This window comes from Megascapheus bottae, chromosome 13, assembly GCF_031878675.1.
Source record: "Megascapheus bottae isolate mThoBot1 chromosome 13, mThoBot2.hap1, whole genome shotgun sequence".
Taxonomy (NCBI): domain Eukaryota; kingdom Metazoa; phylum Chordata; class Mammalia; order Rodentia; family Geomyidae; genus Megascapheus; species Megascapheus bottae.
The window spans coordinates 57,890,030-57,904,535 of record NC_143521.1 but is presented as its reverse complement, the minus strand read 5'-3'; the positions used below and the strand labels follow the sequence as shown (position 1 = coordinate 57,904,535).

The 14,506-nt window shown below is 43.8% G+C and overlaps 1 protein-coding gene across 3 annotated transcripts in view; it reads right to left on the bottom strand.

Annotated features, from left to right (window-relative positions):
• Kiaa0232 (KIAA0232 ortholog) overlaps window positions 1-14,506 on the bottom strand; it is a 57,732-nt gene that overhangs the window by 24,545 nt on the left and 18,681 nt on the right. For all 3 annotated transcript variants that reach the window (XM_090343859.1, XM_090343860.1, XM_090343861.1), the window contains exon 3: window positions 7,726-7,863. In XM_090343859.1, the coding sequence (XP_090199985.1) occupies window positions 7,726-7,863 (138 nt within the window). The remainder of the gene's footprint in view (window positions 1-7,725; window positions 7,864-14,506) is intronic.

Sequence of the window (14,506 nt, the reverse complement as noted above, 5' to 3'; positions counted from 1 at the left end):
GCCTATGTCACTGGGCTTGTAACTAAGGTCTGTCTGCAGTCCAAAACTCAGAATCTCCAGGGACAGCTTATTAAACCCTTTTCTAATAACACTTTTCTGCTCTAATAGGAGCAGTCATTTGGAACACAGAATGAATGATCATCACGACCAGTAACTAGAAAACTTTATTCTTTGTCTTAGAAATTAACTATGCTTACAGATCTGTATGTGGGGACAAATTTCATATGTATTATGTATGTATATCTTCATGTATATAGAACAAAAGAAATAGAGATTCTTCCTGTGTATAAAAGCAGGCTTTGTGAGTCGGGTTTGGTTCTCTTTGCTAACTATCTACAGTACCCCTCTTTTTAAAATTTTTAGAGCAATTATTTAGGCTACTGGGTTATCCTAAGCAGACTGGAAATTTTTAAGGGACACAGACACTGCCATCACACCCTGACACAACACACTGTTCATTTAGAAGTGAGAAATTTCATTTAAATTTTCAATTAAAATATAAACTACAATGTAATTTCAAGAATCATATTTCTGCAGTGTACCATTATCCATAGGGGTATTCAAGAATACTCAAGAACCTATAGCACACTGGTGGTTCATGCATATAACTGTAGCTACATGCCTATAACTGTGTCCAAAGATCACAGTTCAAAGCCAACCCTGGCAGAAGTCAGAGAGACTCTTACCGCCCATCAACTACCCAGAAAAAACTGAAAGTAGCTCTGTGGCTCAAGTGGTAGAGTGCTAGCCTTAGGTAAAAGAAGTTCAGGGTCTCTATCTGGCAAATGTAACTGTGACCCTTCTATACATTACCATTAAAAAAAAAAAAGAAGAGGAGGAGGAAGAAGCAGCTCAGGGACAGCGTCCAAACCCAGAGTTCAAACCCTAAGACTGGCGAAAAAGAAAAAGAAAAAGCTGCAAAATATATACATAATAATGCCACTTACTGGGCCGGGAGTTTGGCCTAGTGGTAGAGTGCTTGCCTAGCATGCATGAAGACCCAGGTTCGATTCCTCAGTACCACATATAGAAAAAAGCCGGAAGTGGTGCTGAGGCTCAAGTGGTAGAGCTCTAGCCTTGAGAAAGTCCAAGGACAGTGCTCAGGACCTGAGCTCAAGCCCAGGACTGGCAAAAAAAAAAAAAAAAAAAAAAAAAAATGCCACTTACTTGCATATACATTCAGACAATATGTGCTACAATGGAAGAATAAGCACAGGAAGAGAAGCACCAGGTTAGACAGGCAGTATAGAACCTTCTCTGCCACACCTGGGCCTCATGCTACCCAGTAACTGTTTGCAGCTCTATTTTTATGCCCTTTGTTCACCAACTGGGCAGACTTTCACAGCAGCCCTCCCGCTTGTTTTCTTTCTCACACCCTCACTTGCCACCTTTTGAGAGAAAGGGAAGAGCATTTCCAGTATTTCAACCACCTTCCCAGACATCTGCCTTAAGTCAGAGAGGGAGAACTGGAAAAGGGACTGACTAGCACACATACTGAAAGGGTCCCAGTCTAGGTATGTTTGTGTTCGGAGGTGTTAGAGGGGCCCAAAAGTAGAGTCAGAGGTGGTCTGATAGTCCACTGTCTCAGGGCCAGTCAGTGCAGCCTGGTTATAGTGAGAGCCACTGAGAGCTGATTAAGTCTCCTTCCTGCGTTCCAAGATGTCTCCAAAGATACTACTGCAGGCGAGAATGGTTCAGGGCAATGGACACAGACACAGTCTAGAGGTAAGAAGTGCCTAGCCTTTATTCTGCTTTTAGTTAATTCATAGGCCCAAGTGACGTTAATTAGTTTTCTCAGCAAATAATTTACTTGGTAAACGTACAGCATATAAACAATACATATGAAAAATATGAGGGTATACTACACTGGCAAAAAGAGCATTTACTAATGAGCCCAGGTGAATATGTGAATTGAAGACCCTGGGTTACCTGGGCATGAATCTTCCATAAGCCTTCTTTAAATAACCAGATCCAATTAGTTACTCAGATATAGCAGTAGCACTGTTACTTTCAAAACTGACAAGTGCCCGGAATGATCGCAGCATGGTAACTACTTTCACTCCCAAGCAGGATCTCACAACCTGTTAAATCCTCCCACCCATAAATGGGAAATAGAAAAGTTTTTATTAGTTTTAAGAGGCTCAATGAAACCAGGTACCTGTAATCTTAGCTAATCAGGAGACTAAGCTCTGAGGATCACAGTTTAAAGCCAGCAGGAACAGGAATGTCCATGACACTCTTACCTCAAACTGACCACCAATAAACTGGAAGCGGAGCTACAGCTCAAGCATTAGAGCACCAGACTTGAGCACTAAAGCTCAGGGACAGGACCCTGCATTAAAGCGTCAGGACCAGCATAGACAAAAAAGGGCTGGCTACAGACAAGTCTCAATGGCAGGCACCTACCTACCAAGCATGAGACCCTGAGTTCAAATCCCAGCACCACATCATATATTCATATATTCATACATACATACATACATACATACATACATACATACATTCATACACACATGCTCAATGAAAATCAAATATAAATTATGTAAAATAAAACAAATGCAAGCAAACATTAAAAGGCCCAGGCTTTGTGGATGGAAATATATAAACCAAGTGAACTTCAAGATTTAAACCAACAATAGCTATAGAACAGTTTACAATTGTTTCCTACTTTTCTAAAGGGAAAGGAGGGAAGGCTGGGGCTGGGAATGTGGCTTAGTGGTAGAGTGCTTGCCTAACATACACAAGGCCCTAGGTTCAATTCCTCAGTACCACATACACAGAAAAAGCCGGAAGTGGGGCTGTGGCTCAAGGGTAGAGTGCTAGCCTTGAGCAAAGGAAGCTCAGGACCGTGCCCAGGCTCTGAGTTCAAGGCCCAGGTCTGTCTGGCAACAACAACAACAACAACAACAACGGGGGGAAAAAAAGGAGGGAAGGTGGAATATACTTAACAATATATGCCAGACTCCTGGGGAAGAGCTGAGAAATGCATCACTAACAGGCTACCCTCTCTTCCCAGGGGGCTAAGCTGCCTACTGTTAAGTCACAGTGCCATTCCTCCTGAGAAGACCCCATTACTAGCTGCTGCCACAGCAAAGGAATACTCAGAGACCTGCATGTTAGCTGCATGTTTAAATGAAAAGAGAATTATCAAAGCCAACTCCAGCTGGTCTTGATTTTCTGAAGGTAAAACATTTACCATGTGCTCAGAAATCTCCACAGTGCTGCCAAATTTTCATCAGTATAAAAAATTAAAAGCTGTCGGGCACCTGTAATCCTAGGAACCCAGGAGGTTGAGATATATGGATCGCAGTTCAAAGCCAGCCCAGGCAGGACAGTCCATGGGCCTCTTATCTCCAATTAACCACCAGAAAACCAGAAGTAGCACTGTGGCTCAAGTGGTAGAGTGATAAGCTTGAGCCGAAGAGCTCAGGGACAGCACCCAGGCCCAGAGTTCAAGTCCCACAACAGACAAAAAAATTAAAATATAGACAGGAACCAGTGGCTCATACCTACAATCCTAGCTACTCAGGAGGCTGAGATTTGAGGATCTCAATTCAAAGCCAAGTTCAAAGCCAGTCCGGAGTAAAATCCACAAGACTCTTATCTCCAATCACTAGAAAACCGGAAGTGGTGCTGTGGCTCAAGGGGTAGGATGGTAGCCTTGAGCTGAAGAGCTCAGGGACAGGGCCCAGGCCCAGAGTTCAAGCCCTACAACCCCTTCTACCCCCCCCCCCCAAAAAAGCCAGGTGAGGTGGCTTATGCCTGTGAGCATGGCTCCAAGACAGTGCACTTCCTTTTACACTGCTGCTATCACAGTGCTCTTCTCAGCATGCAACATGTTCAGCTAAGGTGAGTTCCACAAGATGCATGGGCAAAGGTCATGCATTACTCCAGGACCCTGAGGCAAAGGCCAGAGTCATTTCTCAGCAACTTTGGTCAGAAGAAATAAGATGCAGGGGGGTGTGGGGGGGGAGGGAAACAGGTACCAAGACATGTGAAAGGGTACCAATGTATGTGAATTAATGCACCTTCTATTTGGCAAATATCATGTAACCCTTTTACTAATTACAATAAAAAAAATAAAAAAAAAAATAAGATGCATTACCAGACCAAGCTTCCCTGCTCATATTTTCTTAAATATGAGTCCAACATGACTCAGCAGCCTCCTTGGACTTTGTCCAGAAACTTTACCTGAAATAACCTCTCATTTATAAAGAATAACTGCATCCTAAATTTTTTCTAAAGCTCCAACTTACTTTATCAATCTATTCCTTCAATACAATGATCAGAACACCTTTTTTCTCTGTGGACTACTCACTTATACTGCTACTGAAGGGTGACTAAACATCCTTCCTTCCATCTATAATTCAGCCACAGAGGGGTAGACACCCAGCTGTACTTCTCTCTGTGGTGAACAGCAGTGGACATCAGAGTTTAGTAATCATATCCAGCCAGAGCTAGAATGGCCAACTTTCACCATGTGTGTGCTAAGTGAAAAAACAGAATTCTGAAAGCAAGGAATAACCCAGAAGTAGGGGGGAAAAAAAAAACAAAACAAAACCATATGACAGACTCTTAAGTGTTTAGAGACTTTCTTTTCTTTTTTGCCAGTCCAGGGCTTGGGCTCAGGGCCTACGTAGTGTCCTTGGGTTTTCTTAAGGCTAAAGCTCTACCTCTTGAGCCACAGCACCACTTCCGGCTTTTTTTTACATACATGGTACTGAGGAATCAAACCTGGGTCTTTCTGCATGCTAGGCAAGCACTCTACCACTAGGCCAAACTCCAGGCCCCTATCCTATTTTTCCCCCCGTTTCTTTTTTGGTTTTGGGTTTTTTTTGGCCAGTCCTGGGCTTGAGTTCAGGCATGAACATTGTCCTTGGGATTTCTCAAGGCTAGAGCTCTACCACTTCTGGCTTTTTTCTATGTATGTGGTACCTAGGAATTGAACCCCCATCTCCGTGCATGGTAGGCAATCACTCTACCACTAGGCCAAACCCCTGACTCCACTATTTTTCTTAAACTAGCTTAATTAAAATCTCTCTTGTGGTAATGAAATGATATCTGGTTAAGACATCTATATAAGCAGTTACTTCCAAATTTCCAACTAACAAGTACATTAAGTAATAGCTTCAGGTAATTAAGTTTAGACGGGGAAAAAAAAAAGTTCAAAGAAAGAAAGGAGAGGAAAACAGTTGGAAGAGGGAAAAGGATTCCTGAAAAGAGGTGAATTTTTTTTCTTTCATGTTTTTTATTGTAATTAATAGAAAGATAACATAATATTCACCAGATAGAAGATACATTACTTCACAAACATTGATATGCTTTCTCATGTCTTGGTCCCCATTTCCCTCTCCCCGACCCCGGCTCACCCCCCACTTTTTTTGTCTGGGCTTGAACTCTGGGCCTGGATACTGTCTCTGAGCTCTTCAGCTCAGGGCTAGCACTTGGGCTGCAGCGCCAATTCTGGTTTTCTGGTGGTTAATTGGAGATAGAAATCTTATGGACTTTACTGCCCAGGCTGGATTTGAACCATGATCCTCAGGTGTTGGCTCCTGAGTAGCTAGGATGACAGGCATGAGTCACCAGTGACTGGCAAAGAGCGAAATTTTTTTTTCTTTTTTTTCTTTTTCTTTTTTTTTTTTTTTTGCCAGTCCTGGGCTTGAGCTCAGGGTCTGAGCACTGTCCTTGGACTTTCTCAAGGCTAGAGCTCTACCGCTTGAGCCTCAGCACCACTTCCGGCTTTTTTTCTATGTATGTGGTACCAAGGAATTGAACCTGGGTGGTCATGCATGCTAGGCAAGCACTGTACCACTAGGCCAAACTCCCGGCCCCAAAGAGTGAAATTTTTAATAAGTGAAATTTTAGCTGGGCACAGTGGCTGAGATTTGAGGATCTCGGTTCAAAGCCAGCCCAGACACTAAAGTCTATGAGACTCTTATCTCCAATTAATCACCAGAAAACTGGAAATGGCACTGTGGCTCCAGGGGCAGGGTGGTAGCCTTGAGCTGAAGAGCTCAGGGACAACGCCCAGGCCCAACAAAAAAACAAATAAAACAAAACAAAAAACAGTGCAATTCACCAGGTGCCAGTAGCTCATGTCTATAATGGTAGACAAATAAATACATGAGACTCTTACATCCAAATAACCACCACAAATCTGCAAGTGGAGCTGTGGCTCAAGTGGTAGTGTCAGCCTTGAATGAAAAAGCTAAGATACAGTGTTCAGACCCTAGTTCACACACTCACACCAGCACACACAAAGAAAAAGGTGAGGGCCAGTAATTTGGCCTAGTGGTAGAGTGTTTGAGCAGCATGCATGAAGACCCAGGTTTGATTCCTTGGTACCACATACATAGAAAAAGCTGGAACTGGTGCTGTGGTAGAACTCAAGGCTTTGAGAAAGGCTAAGGACAGTGCTCAGGCCCTGAGTTCAAGCCCCGAGACTGACAAAAAAAAAAAAAGGAAAAGGAAAAGGGAAAGGGAATGGAACGGAAGAGAAGAGGGTGGGGGGAGGGAAATGGAGACAAAAACGTGAGAAGGGGTATCAATGTTTGTGAAGTAATGCATCTTCTATCTGGTGAATATAATGTAACCCTTATATTAATTACAATAAAAAAAAAAAGAAAAGGGAAGGGGAAGGGGAAAGGGAAGGAACGGAACGGAAAGGAACGGAAGGGGAAGGGGAAGGAAAAGGGAAAAGGGAAAGAAAAAAGAAAGGAAAAGGAAGAGCTACATAGGATGCTGAGATCTGAGATTCATGGAATGAGGCCAGCTCAAACAGTCCAGTCCATAAAATTTTCATCTCCAATTGACCATCAAAAAGTTGGAAGTGGAGTTGTAGCTCAGGTAGTAATAGTGCAAACCTTGAGCACAAAAGCTCAGAGGCAGTGCCCAGGTCCTAAGTTCAAGCCAGGACTAGAGTGCACGCGCACGCGCACACACACACACACACACACACACACACACACACACACACACACACACACACACACACGAAACTTCAACTCAGTTCAAGAGAAATTCAGTAACTTCTTCTATGTGATAGACATTCACTATGCTAGGCCCTAAGAGAGCAAGACAAAGCACATAGGTAATGCCCAGCACATGAGCCAGCAGTTTGGCCTAGTGGTAGAGTACTTGCCTACCCACCATGCACAAAGACCTAGGTTCAATTTCCCGGTACCACATACACAGAAAAGGCCGGGTGTGGTGCTGTGGCTCAAGAGTATAGCCTTGAGAAAGCCCAAGAAAAGTGCCCAGGCCCTGAATCCAGGACCCAGGACTGGCAAAAATAAATAAATAAATAAATAAATACACACACACACACACACACACGAAGGGCCCCTGCTTAGCACATGCAAGGTCCTGGATCTGATCTCTGACACCACACACTCACAGATAACATTTTGTGTAGGGAGCCGGGAATTTGGCCTAGTGGTAGAGTGCTGGCCTAGCATGCACACAGACCAGGTTTGATTCCTGGGTACCACATACATAGAAAAAAGCTGGAAGTGGTGCAGCGGCTCAAGTAGTAGAGCTCCAGCCTTGAGAAATACATTTTGTGAAACAAAAGGCATGAAAAGGGACAAATGATAGATAAGGCTCATGTGACAGTGGTAATGTATAGCTTACTGCTAAAGTTTTTTAAACAAGCCATTAGATTTATATAAAGGCACTTTTCCTTGCTTCTTCCTTCTAAGAATTAAAAACAATGAGTGAACTTACTTCATCAGAAGCAGATCGAAGACACTGGACAGCAGCCTGTTTCTTCATTTCTTCAAGTGTTAGATCAGAACACTTTTTCTTACTCTTTCCCCATTTCTTATAAGCTCCTTTCTCCCAGCCCAGGAAGATGTCATTCTCCTGCAAGAAAATTACACAGGCTCAATGAGTTAGATTGAAGAACAAGTTTCAAGGGCTATTTCCAACGATTGTATGTATGTTTACAGAACGGCACACTGACAGGATGCTCCCTGAGCACTTGGTCATAGCACTTGTCTAAATTAGTCACTGAGCGTTCAGTCACAGCACTTACCTATCGATTACATTATTTATGATTTATTGTGTATCATCTTAATGCAACTGCTTAGATTTAGAAAAATATGCTAAGCAGCACAACACAGATGTTTGCATATAAACACAAATATAACTGAACATTTACAGTAATTTCTTTAAAAAAAAAAAAAAAACCAGCCCTGCCCTTGAACTCAGGGCCTGGTCACTGTTCTTATGCTTTCTCAAGACCAGTGCTCTAGGTAGCTTTGAGCCACAGCACCACTTCTGGCTTTTTCTGTGTATGTGATATGGAGGTATTGAATCCAGGGTTTCCTGCATGCTAGGCAAGCACTCTACCACTAGGCCCAAAATTTCACAATAAATTCTGAATTACACACCTTCTATAATTCCTACTCTTATAATAATGAGTATTTGGTTATTATCAAACCTTTTAATTCAACAGTTGGCAGCCCCAGCCCCCTGGCTCACGCCTGTAATCCTAACTACTCAGGAGGCTGAGATCTGAGGGTCAAGGTTCAAAGCCAACCCAGGCACAAAAGGATCTGAGACTCTTATCTCATATTAACCTTTAGAAAATGGGAAGTAGGGCTTGGCTCAAGGGTAGGGTGGTGGACTTGAGCCTTGAGCTGAAGAGCTCAGAGACAACATCCAGCCCAAGGGGTAGGGTGGTGGACTTGAGCTGAAGAGCTCAGGGACAGCTTCCAGGCGGAGTACAAGCCTCATGAACCACAAAATATTAAAAAATAAAATAAAATTCAACAGTTGAAACTTCTGCATCTTAGCTGGGCACCAGTGGCTCATGCCTGTAATGCTAGCTACCGAGGAGGCTGAGATTTGAGGATTTCAGTTTGAAGCTAACCTGGGTGGAAAAGCCTTTTCTGGGGGTCAGTTGTGGGACTTGACCCAGGGCCTGGGCACTGTGCCTGAGCTCTTTTGCTGAAGGCTAGCACTCTACCACTTTCAGCTATAGGTCCACTTCCTATTTGAGTGGTTAACTGGAGGTAAGAGTCTCACAGAGACTTTTTCTGCCCAGGTGGGCTTTGAACTGTGATCATCAAATCTTAGCCTCTTGAGGAGTACAGGAGTGAGCCACTTATGCTGGCTAAGAATCTTCTTTTTTGGGGGGGGCAGTTCTGGGGCCTGAACTCAGGGGTCTAAACACTGTCCTTGGGCTTTTTCAAGGCTAGAGCTCTACCACTTGAGTCACAGCACCACTTCCGGCTTTTTTTCCCTCTATGTATGTGGTACCAAGGAATCAAACCGAAGTCTTCGTATATAGTAGGCAAGCTCTGTACCACTAGGACATGCTCCCAGCCCCATCTTTACCACTCTTATAATTTGAGCCATGATCCTTGGATCTCAGCCTCCTGAGTAGCTAGGATTATAGGCACGAGCCACCACTGCTTGACTAAATTTTTTGCTTGGTTTTTGTTGTTGTTGTTGTTGTTTTGGTTTTGGTACTGGGGATCAACCCAGAATGTTGCACTTGCTAGGCAAGCACTTTGCCAGCCCCATCTGGCTAAATTTTGATGCCACATTTACTATTTTATATAGAAATGAAAAGAGGTGGTCTTCTTAGGGAACATCTATCAACAGCTTTACATTTCTGCCCAGCATTCCTTTGTTTAGACATGGAACCAGTTTCATCCTTTCCTAAGAAATTACTAAAATGAGCTGGGTGACGTAGCTCTCACCTGTAATCCTAGCTACTCAGGAGTCTAAGAACTGAGAATCTCAGTTCAAAGCAAGCCCAGGCACAAAAGATCAAGAAACTCTTTATCTCCAATTAACCACCAAAAAAACCTAGAAGTGGGGCAGTGGTTGCTCTAGGGATAGGGTGGTAGCCTTGAACTGAAGAACTCAGGGACAACACCCAGGACAAGGAATAGGGCAGTAGCCTTGAGCTGAAGAGCCCAGGAACAGTGCCCAGGCCCAGAGTCCAAGCCCCATGACCCACCAAAAAGAAAAGAAATCACTAATGTGTCTTTCTTATAGTAGCAAGGCTGAAACAAATACAATATAGTCCCTGCCTGCTAGTGATAAAGTGCAATGAAAAGGAAGAAAGGCAAAGCAACAATTTAAGGCGTGACTGATGTTGTCGTAGACATCTCATCTTAGAGACACTGGGTACAGAAGAGGATGTTCTTTTCTTGGCTTGAGGGAAGCAAAGGCTTCCTACCACAGGAAGGGTCATGAGGCACACAGTCTTAATGATTAAACTGGCAGGAGCAGGAAACAAATACCATACAGAATAGGTGCTAATGCAAGGAACAGCCAACTTTCTCTATAAAGAGCTTGCTAGTAACTACATTGAACCTAGAGGAAGTCAGAAGTATAGATTCTAGTTGGGCGCCAGTGGCTTACACCTGTAATCCTAGCTACTCAGGAGGCTGAGGTCTGAGGAGTGTGGTTCAAAGCCAGCCTGAAAATCTTTAAGAACTACCAAATAGCAAAAAATGGAGCCATGGCTCAAGTGGTAGAGCACTAGCCTTGAGAAAGCCTAAGGACAGTGTCCAGGCCCTGACCTCAAGTCCCACAACCGACCCAAAAAAAAAAAAAAAGAAAAGAAAAAAGTAGACACACACACACACACACACACACACACACAGAAAAAATGAAAAAGAAAATGTCTAAGCTTTTTATTGATAAAATGTAATTTAGCAAAAACAAAAATTTCAGCAGGCCAGGCTCAGTGGCTCACGCCTGTAATCCTAGCTACTCAGGAGGCTGAGATCAGAGGATCAAGGTTCAAAGCCAGTCTAGGCAAAAAAGGACCTGAGTCTATCTCCAATTAACCTACAGAAAATGGGAAATGGAGCTTGGCTCAAGGGTAGGGCGGTAGCCTTGAGCTGAAGAGCTCAGGCTAAGTTCAAGCTCTATGACCCACAAAAACAAAAACAAATTTAGCCAGACACACCTGTAATCCTAGCTACTCAGGAGGCTGAGATCTGAGGATCACTGTTCAAAGCCAGCCCAGGCACTAAAAGTCCGCCCAGTCCAGGCACTAAAATCCTGAGACTTACCTTCAATTAACCAACAGAAAACTGGGAGTGGTGCTGTGGCTCAAGGGGTAGAGCCTTGAGAAAGCCTAAGGACAGTGCCCAGGCCCTGAACTCAAAGCCCCACGACCAACAAAAGGGAAGGAGGGAGGGAGGGAGTCCTTTAAGTCTAGATTTTTTCACTTACTATGGTGTTATGTAAATTCTTCTATGTATAGACCACTACCTTTTGTTGCTTCATTCATCCACTGTTGACATTTTAGCTGGATGCATCAGCTTAAATGGCTATCAATAATACTGTTATGAATATTCAAGAGATATGTGGGCGTGGGCACGCACACACACACGTGCATACCATCTTGGGACTTGAACTCAGTGCCTGGGTGCTGTCCCTGAGCTCTTTAGCTCAAGGCTAACGCTCTACCACTTGAGCCACAGCCTCAATCCCAGCTTTTTGGTGGTTAATCGGTGAACAGCCTCTCCTGTCTGGGCTGGGTCTGACCCTTAGTTTCCTCAGTTGCTAGGATTACAAGTGTGAGCCACTAGCATCTGGCTTAAGAGATAGTTATTTTATTTTATTTATTTACTTATTTAGCCAGTCCTGGGGCTTGAACTCAGGGCCTGGGCACTGTCCTTGGACACTTTCTGCTCAAGGCTAGCATCCTGCCACTTGGGCCACAGTGCCACTTTTGGCTTTTTCTGCATATGTGGTACTGAAGAGTGGAACCCAGAGGCTTCGTGCATGCTAGGCGATCACTCCTCTATTAGGCCACACTTCTGGCCCAGTTATTTTTTAAAGCTGGGCGTTGGAGGCTGAGATCTTGAGGATGATGGTTCAAAGCTAGCCCAATTAGCTCCAATTATCCACCAGAAAAACAGAAGTGGTGCTGTGGCTCAAAGTGGTAGAGTGCTGGCCTTGAGCTCAAGAGCTCAGGGACAGAATCCAGGCCCAGAATTCAAGCCCCACAACTGACCAAAAGAAAAACAAAACAAAACAAAAAACAACACCTAGCTTTTTTTTGAGGGGGGGAAAGTACCTGGACTTCAACTCAGAGATCTCCCTTGATTTGTTCACAGCTAGCACCCCAGTACTTGAGCAATGCTCAAGGATTTCTCTGCCTGGGCCAGCCCTGGATTAAGATCCTTAAGGTCTCAATCTCCAAAATAGCTGGGATAGGAGGCATAAGCCATGGGAGGGCACTCAGCTCTCATCTCATTTCTCTATCTCCCCTTCTTGTCTTGAGGTCTATAGTTTTTCTTGGCCACAGTCTTCTGCCACCAAAGCTTAAAGGCAACGGAGTTTACTGTGGACTGACTGAACCTATGTAAGTGTTCCAAAATAAGATCTTTCTCCTTTGTTATATTTCCAAGGTATTTTGTCACAGCGACAGAAAGCTAATGCATACCTGCTATCTTTTTATTTTTAGACCTGCTGTTGGTACTGAACGTCAACTGACTCATTATAAAATATCAGGCATATACCAAATATTCAAGTTGAGTAAAATCCAGTTTTTTTTCTCAGCTCTACCTGGACTGGAGGCCTGGCTCAAGAGCTCCTGCCTAGGGATTGAACTCCTCACTTGTGAAAGGCCCTAAGTTTAAATCTCAGTGTAAATATTGAAAACAAGAGAAAAAAACAAATAATCAAAATCCTAATCTTAACGAGACAAATCAGGATCCTAAAGAACTTCCCAATGTATGATCACAAAGTACTTTTCTATTACAGTGGTATTTATTATCAAGTAGTATGTATTACCAACGACTTTTCTAGACACTACTGTGAGGTAACATAAGGCTAGAGTGTTGACTCCCTCATGCTGTCTTCTATCAAAAGGGAGACTGGGAACTGGAGGAAGGCAAGAACAGGGCATTCTAAAGTACAGCTGGCGTCACTGGCATCCCTGGTGTCTGCTCTAAGCTGCTGAGCATCGCCCCTGCCTCCCACACCTTCCTGGGAGCAGCCTCCTAAGAACAGAAACTAATGTGTCTGAAGGGGTCCAACGCCATCTCATCTTCAAGCTCCACGTGGCTGAATGCAAATGAACTGTTTCATCCCTTTGGCCACAGGATCCACGCAGTGAGGCATGAGGCCAACCAGAAAGAAGCCCTGTACAGTGCTGCCGGGAATGTACAGAACACTTCTTCTGGATAACAAATGAGAATACGATGCCAAAATTAAATCTGTTGTCACACCCTGAAACCTACAAGGAGCTAGTTTATGCAAGAAAATAAGTGAGTTCTTCTCAAATGTCAGTAAGCAGCAGTAGCTATTATTAATAAACAGCATATATTTGACTTTTATTCAAGTGTAGACTTTAGCCCCCACAGTACACAAAGCATAAATGTATTGCTTCATGAAAAACAATATTTGTCAGGTTAAACTCAGACTTAGAACATTATACCTGTTGGGAGTTATTTTTGTTACCCCAGACTTTTGGATTAGAGATAACAGCCCTCAAATCTGGAAGGCAATCATGTTCAACAACGCTTTTAGAGTCAACATTGGAACTTAGAAGTCTGAGTGCATTATGCTTTGTTGTCACTGGTCGTTTCTAGAAAACCAGCCTCCTGGTGGTGTAAACATCAAACCCACATGCTTTGGCAGAGAATGAAAGAGCACCTGCCCTCCCACCCGAGAAACCTGCAATGCACAGACCACAAAGACTGTGATGCCCGGTGACTTTTGAGGCTAGGTCTTAACCTTGCCTGATTGATACAAGGCAAGCCATCAATCGTGTCAGTCTAGCTCTAGTCCACATGAAGAAGTGCCATGATGCCATTTGAACCCAGCCCTCCAGTTCTAACAAGGTGTCAGACATGCCAGTGAAGCTACCTGGGGCCTGCAAGCCAGTTACCAGTGAGTGACCTCAAATAAGGCTCAAAGAGTTAAAAAGCACATCAATCATTAGCCAAGTAATCTACTACTTGAGCCTTTTGCTTTATTTACTTTTTAGTTGTGCCAGGGACTGGTCTCGGGCCTTGAGCTGAGAAGGTGCCCTTGTTGGGAAGGAGCTCTACCACTTGAGCCACTTTTTCCATTGGTTATTATTTCAAGGTAGGGTCTCTCACTTTATGCCTGGGCCAATCTGGGCTGTTATGCTCCAGTTCTTCCTGCGTCACTAGGGATGACAGGGACCTTCCACTACACTCAGCCACTGTGCTGCAACCTAAGAGTTGACAGACACATGCCACCTCACACAACCATGGGCTGAGGTAGGGTCTTCTCAAACTTGTGTGCTTGGGCTAGGTCTTGACTGCAATCCTGCCTTCATCTTGGTGCATTCAGGGTCCCAGGGGGAGAACCACCTTATCCAGCTTGTGTTTTAAAACAGTCTCACTAACTTTCTTGTCTCAAGCTGGCCCCTATTATACATTTTGTTGAACAAATCTAGATTCATTTTTATCTACATACGCTATCAAAAAAATTAGTAATTTTGGTGGATCATGAGGCTTTGACTCTGGACCTGGGTGTTGTCCCTGAGCTCTTCAGT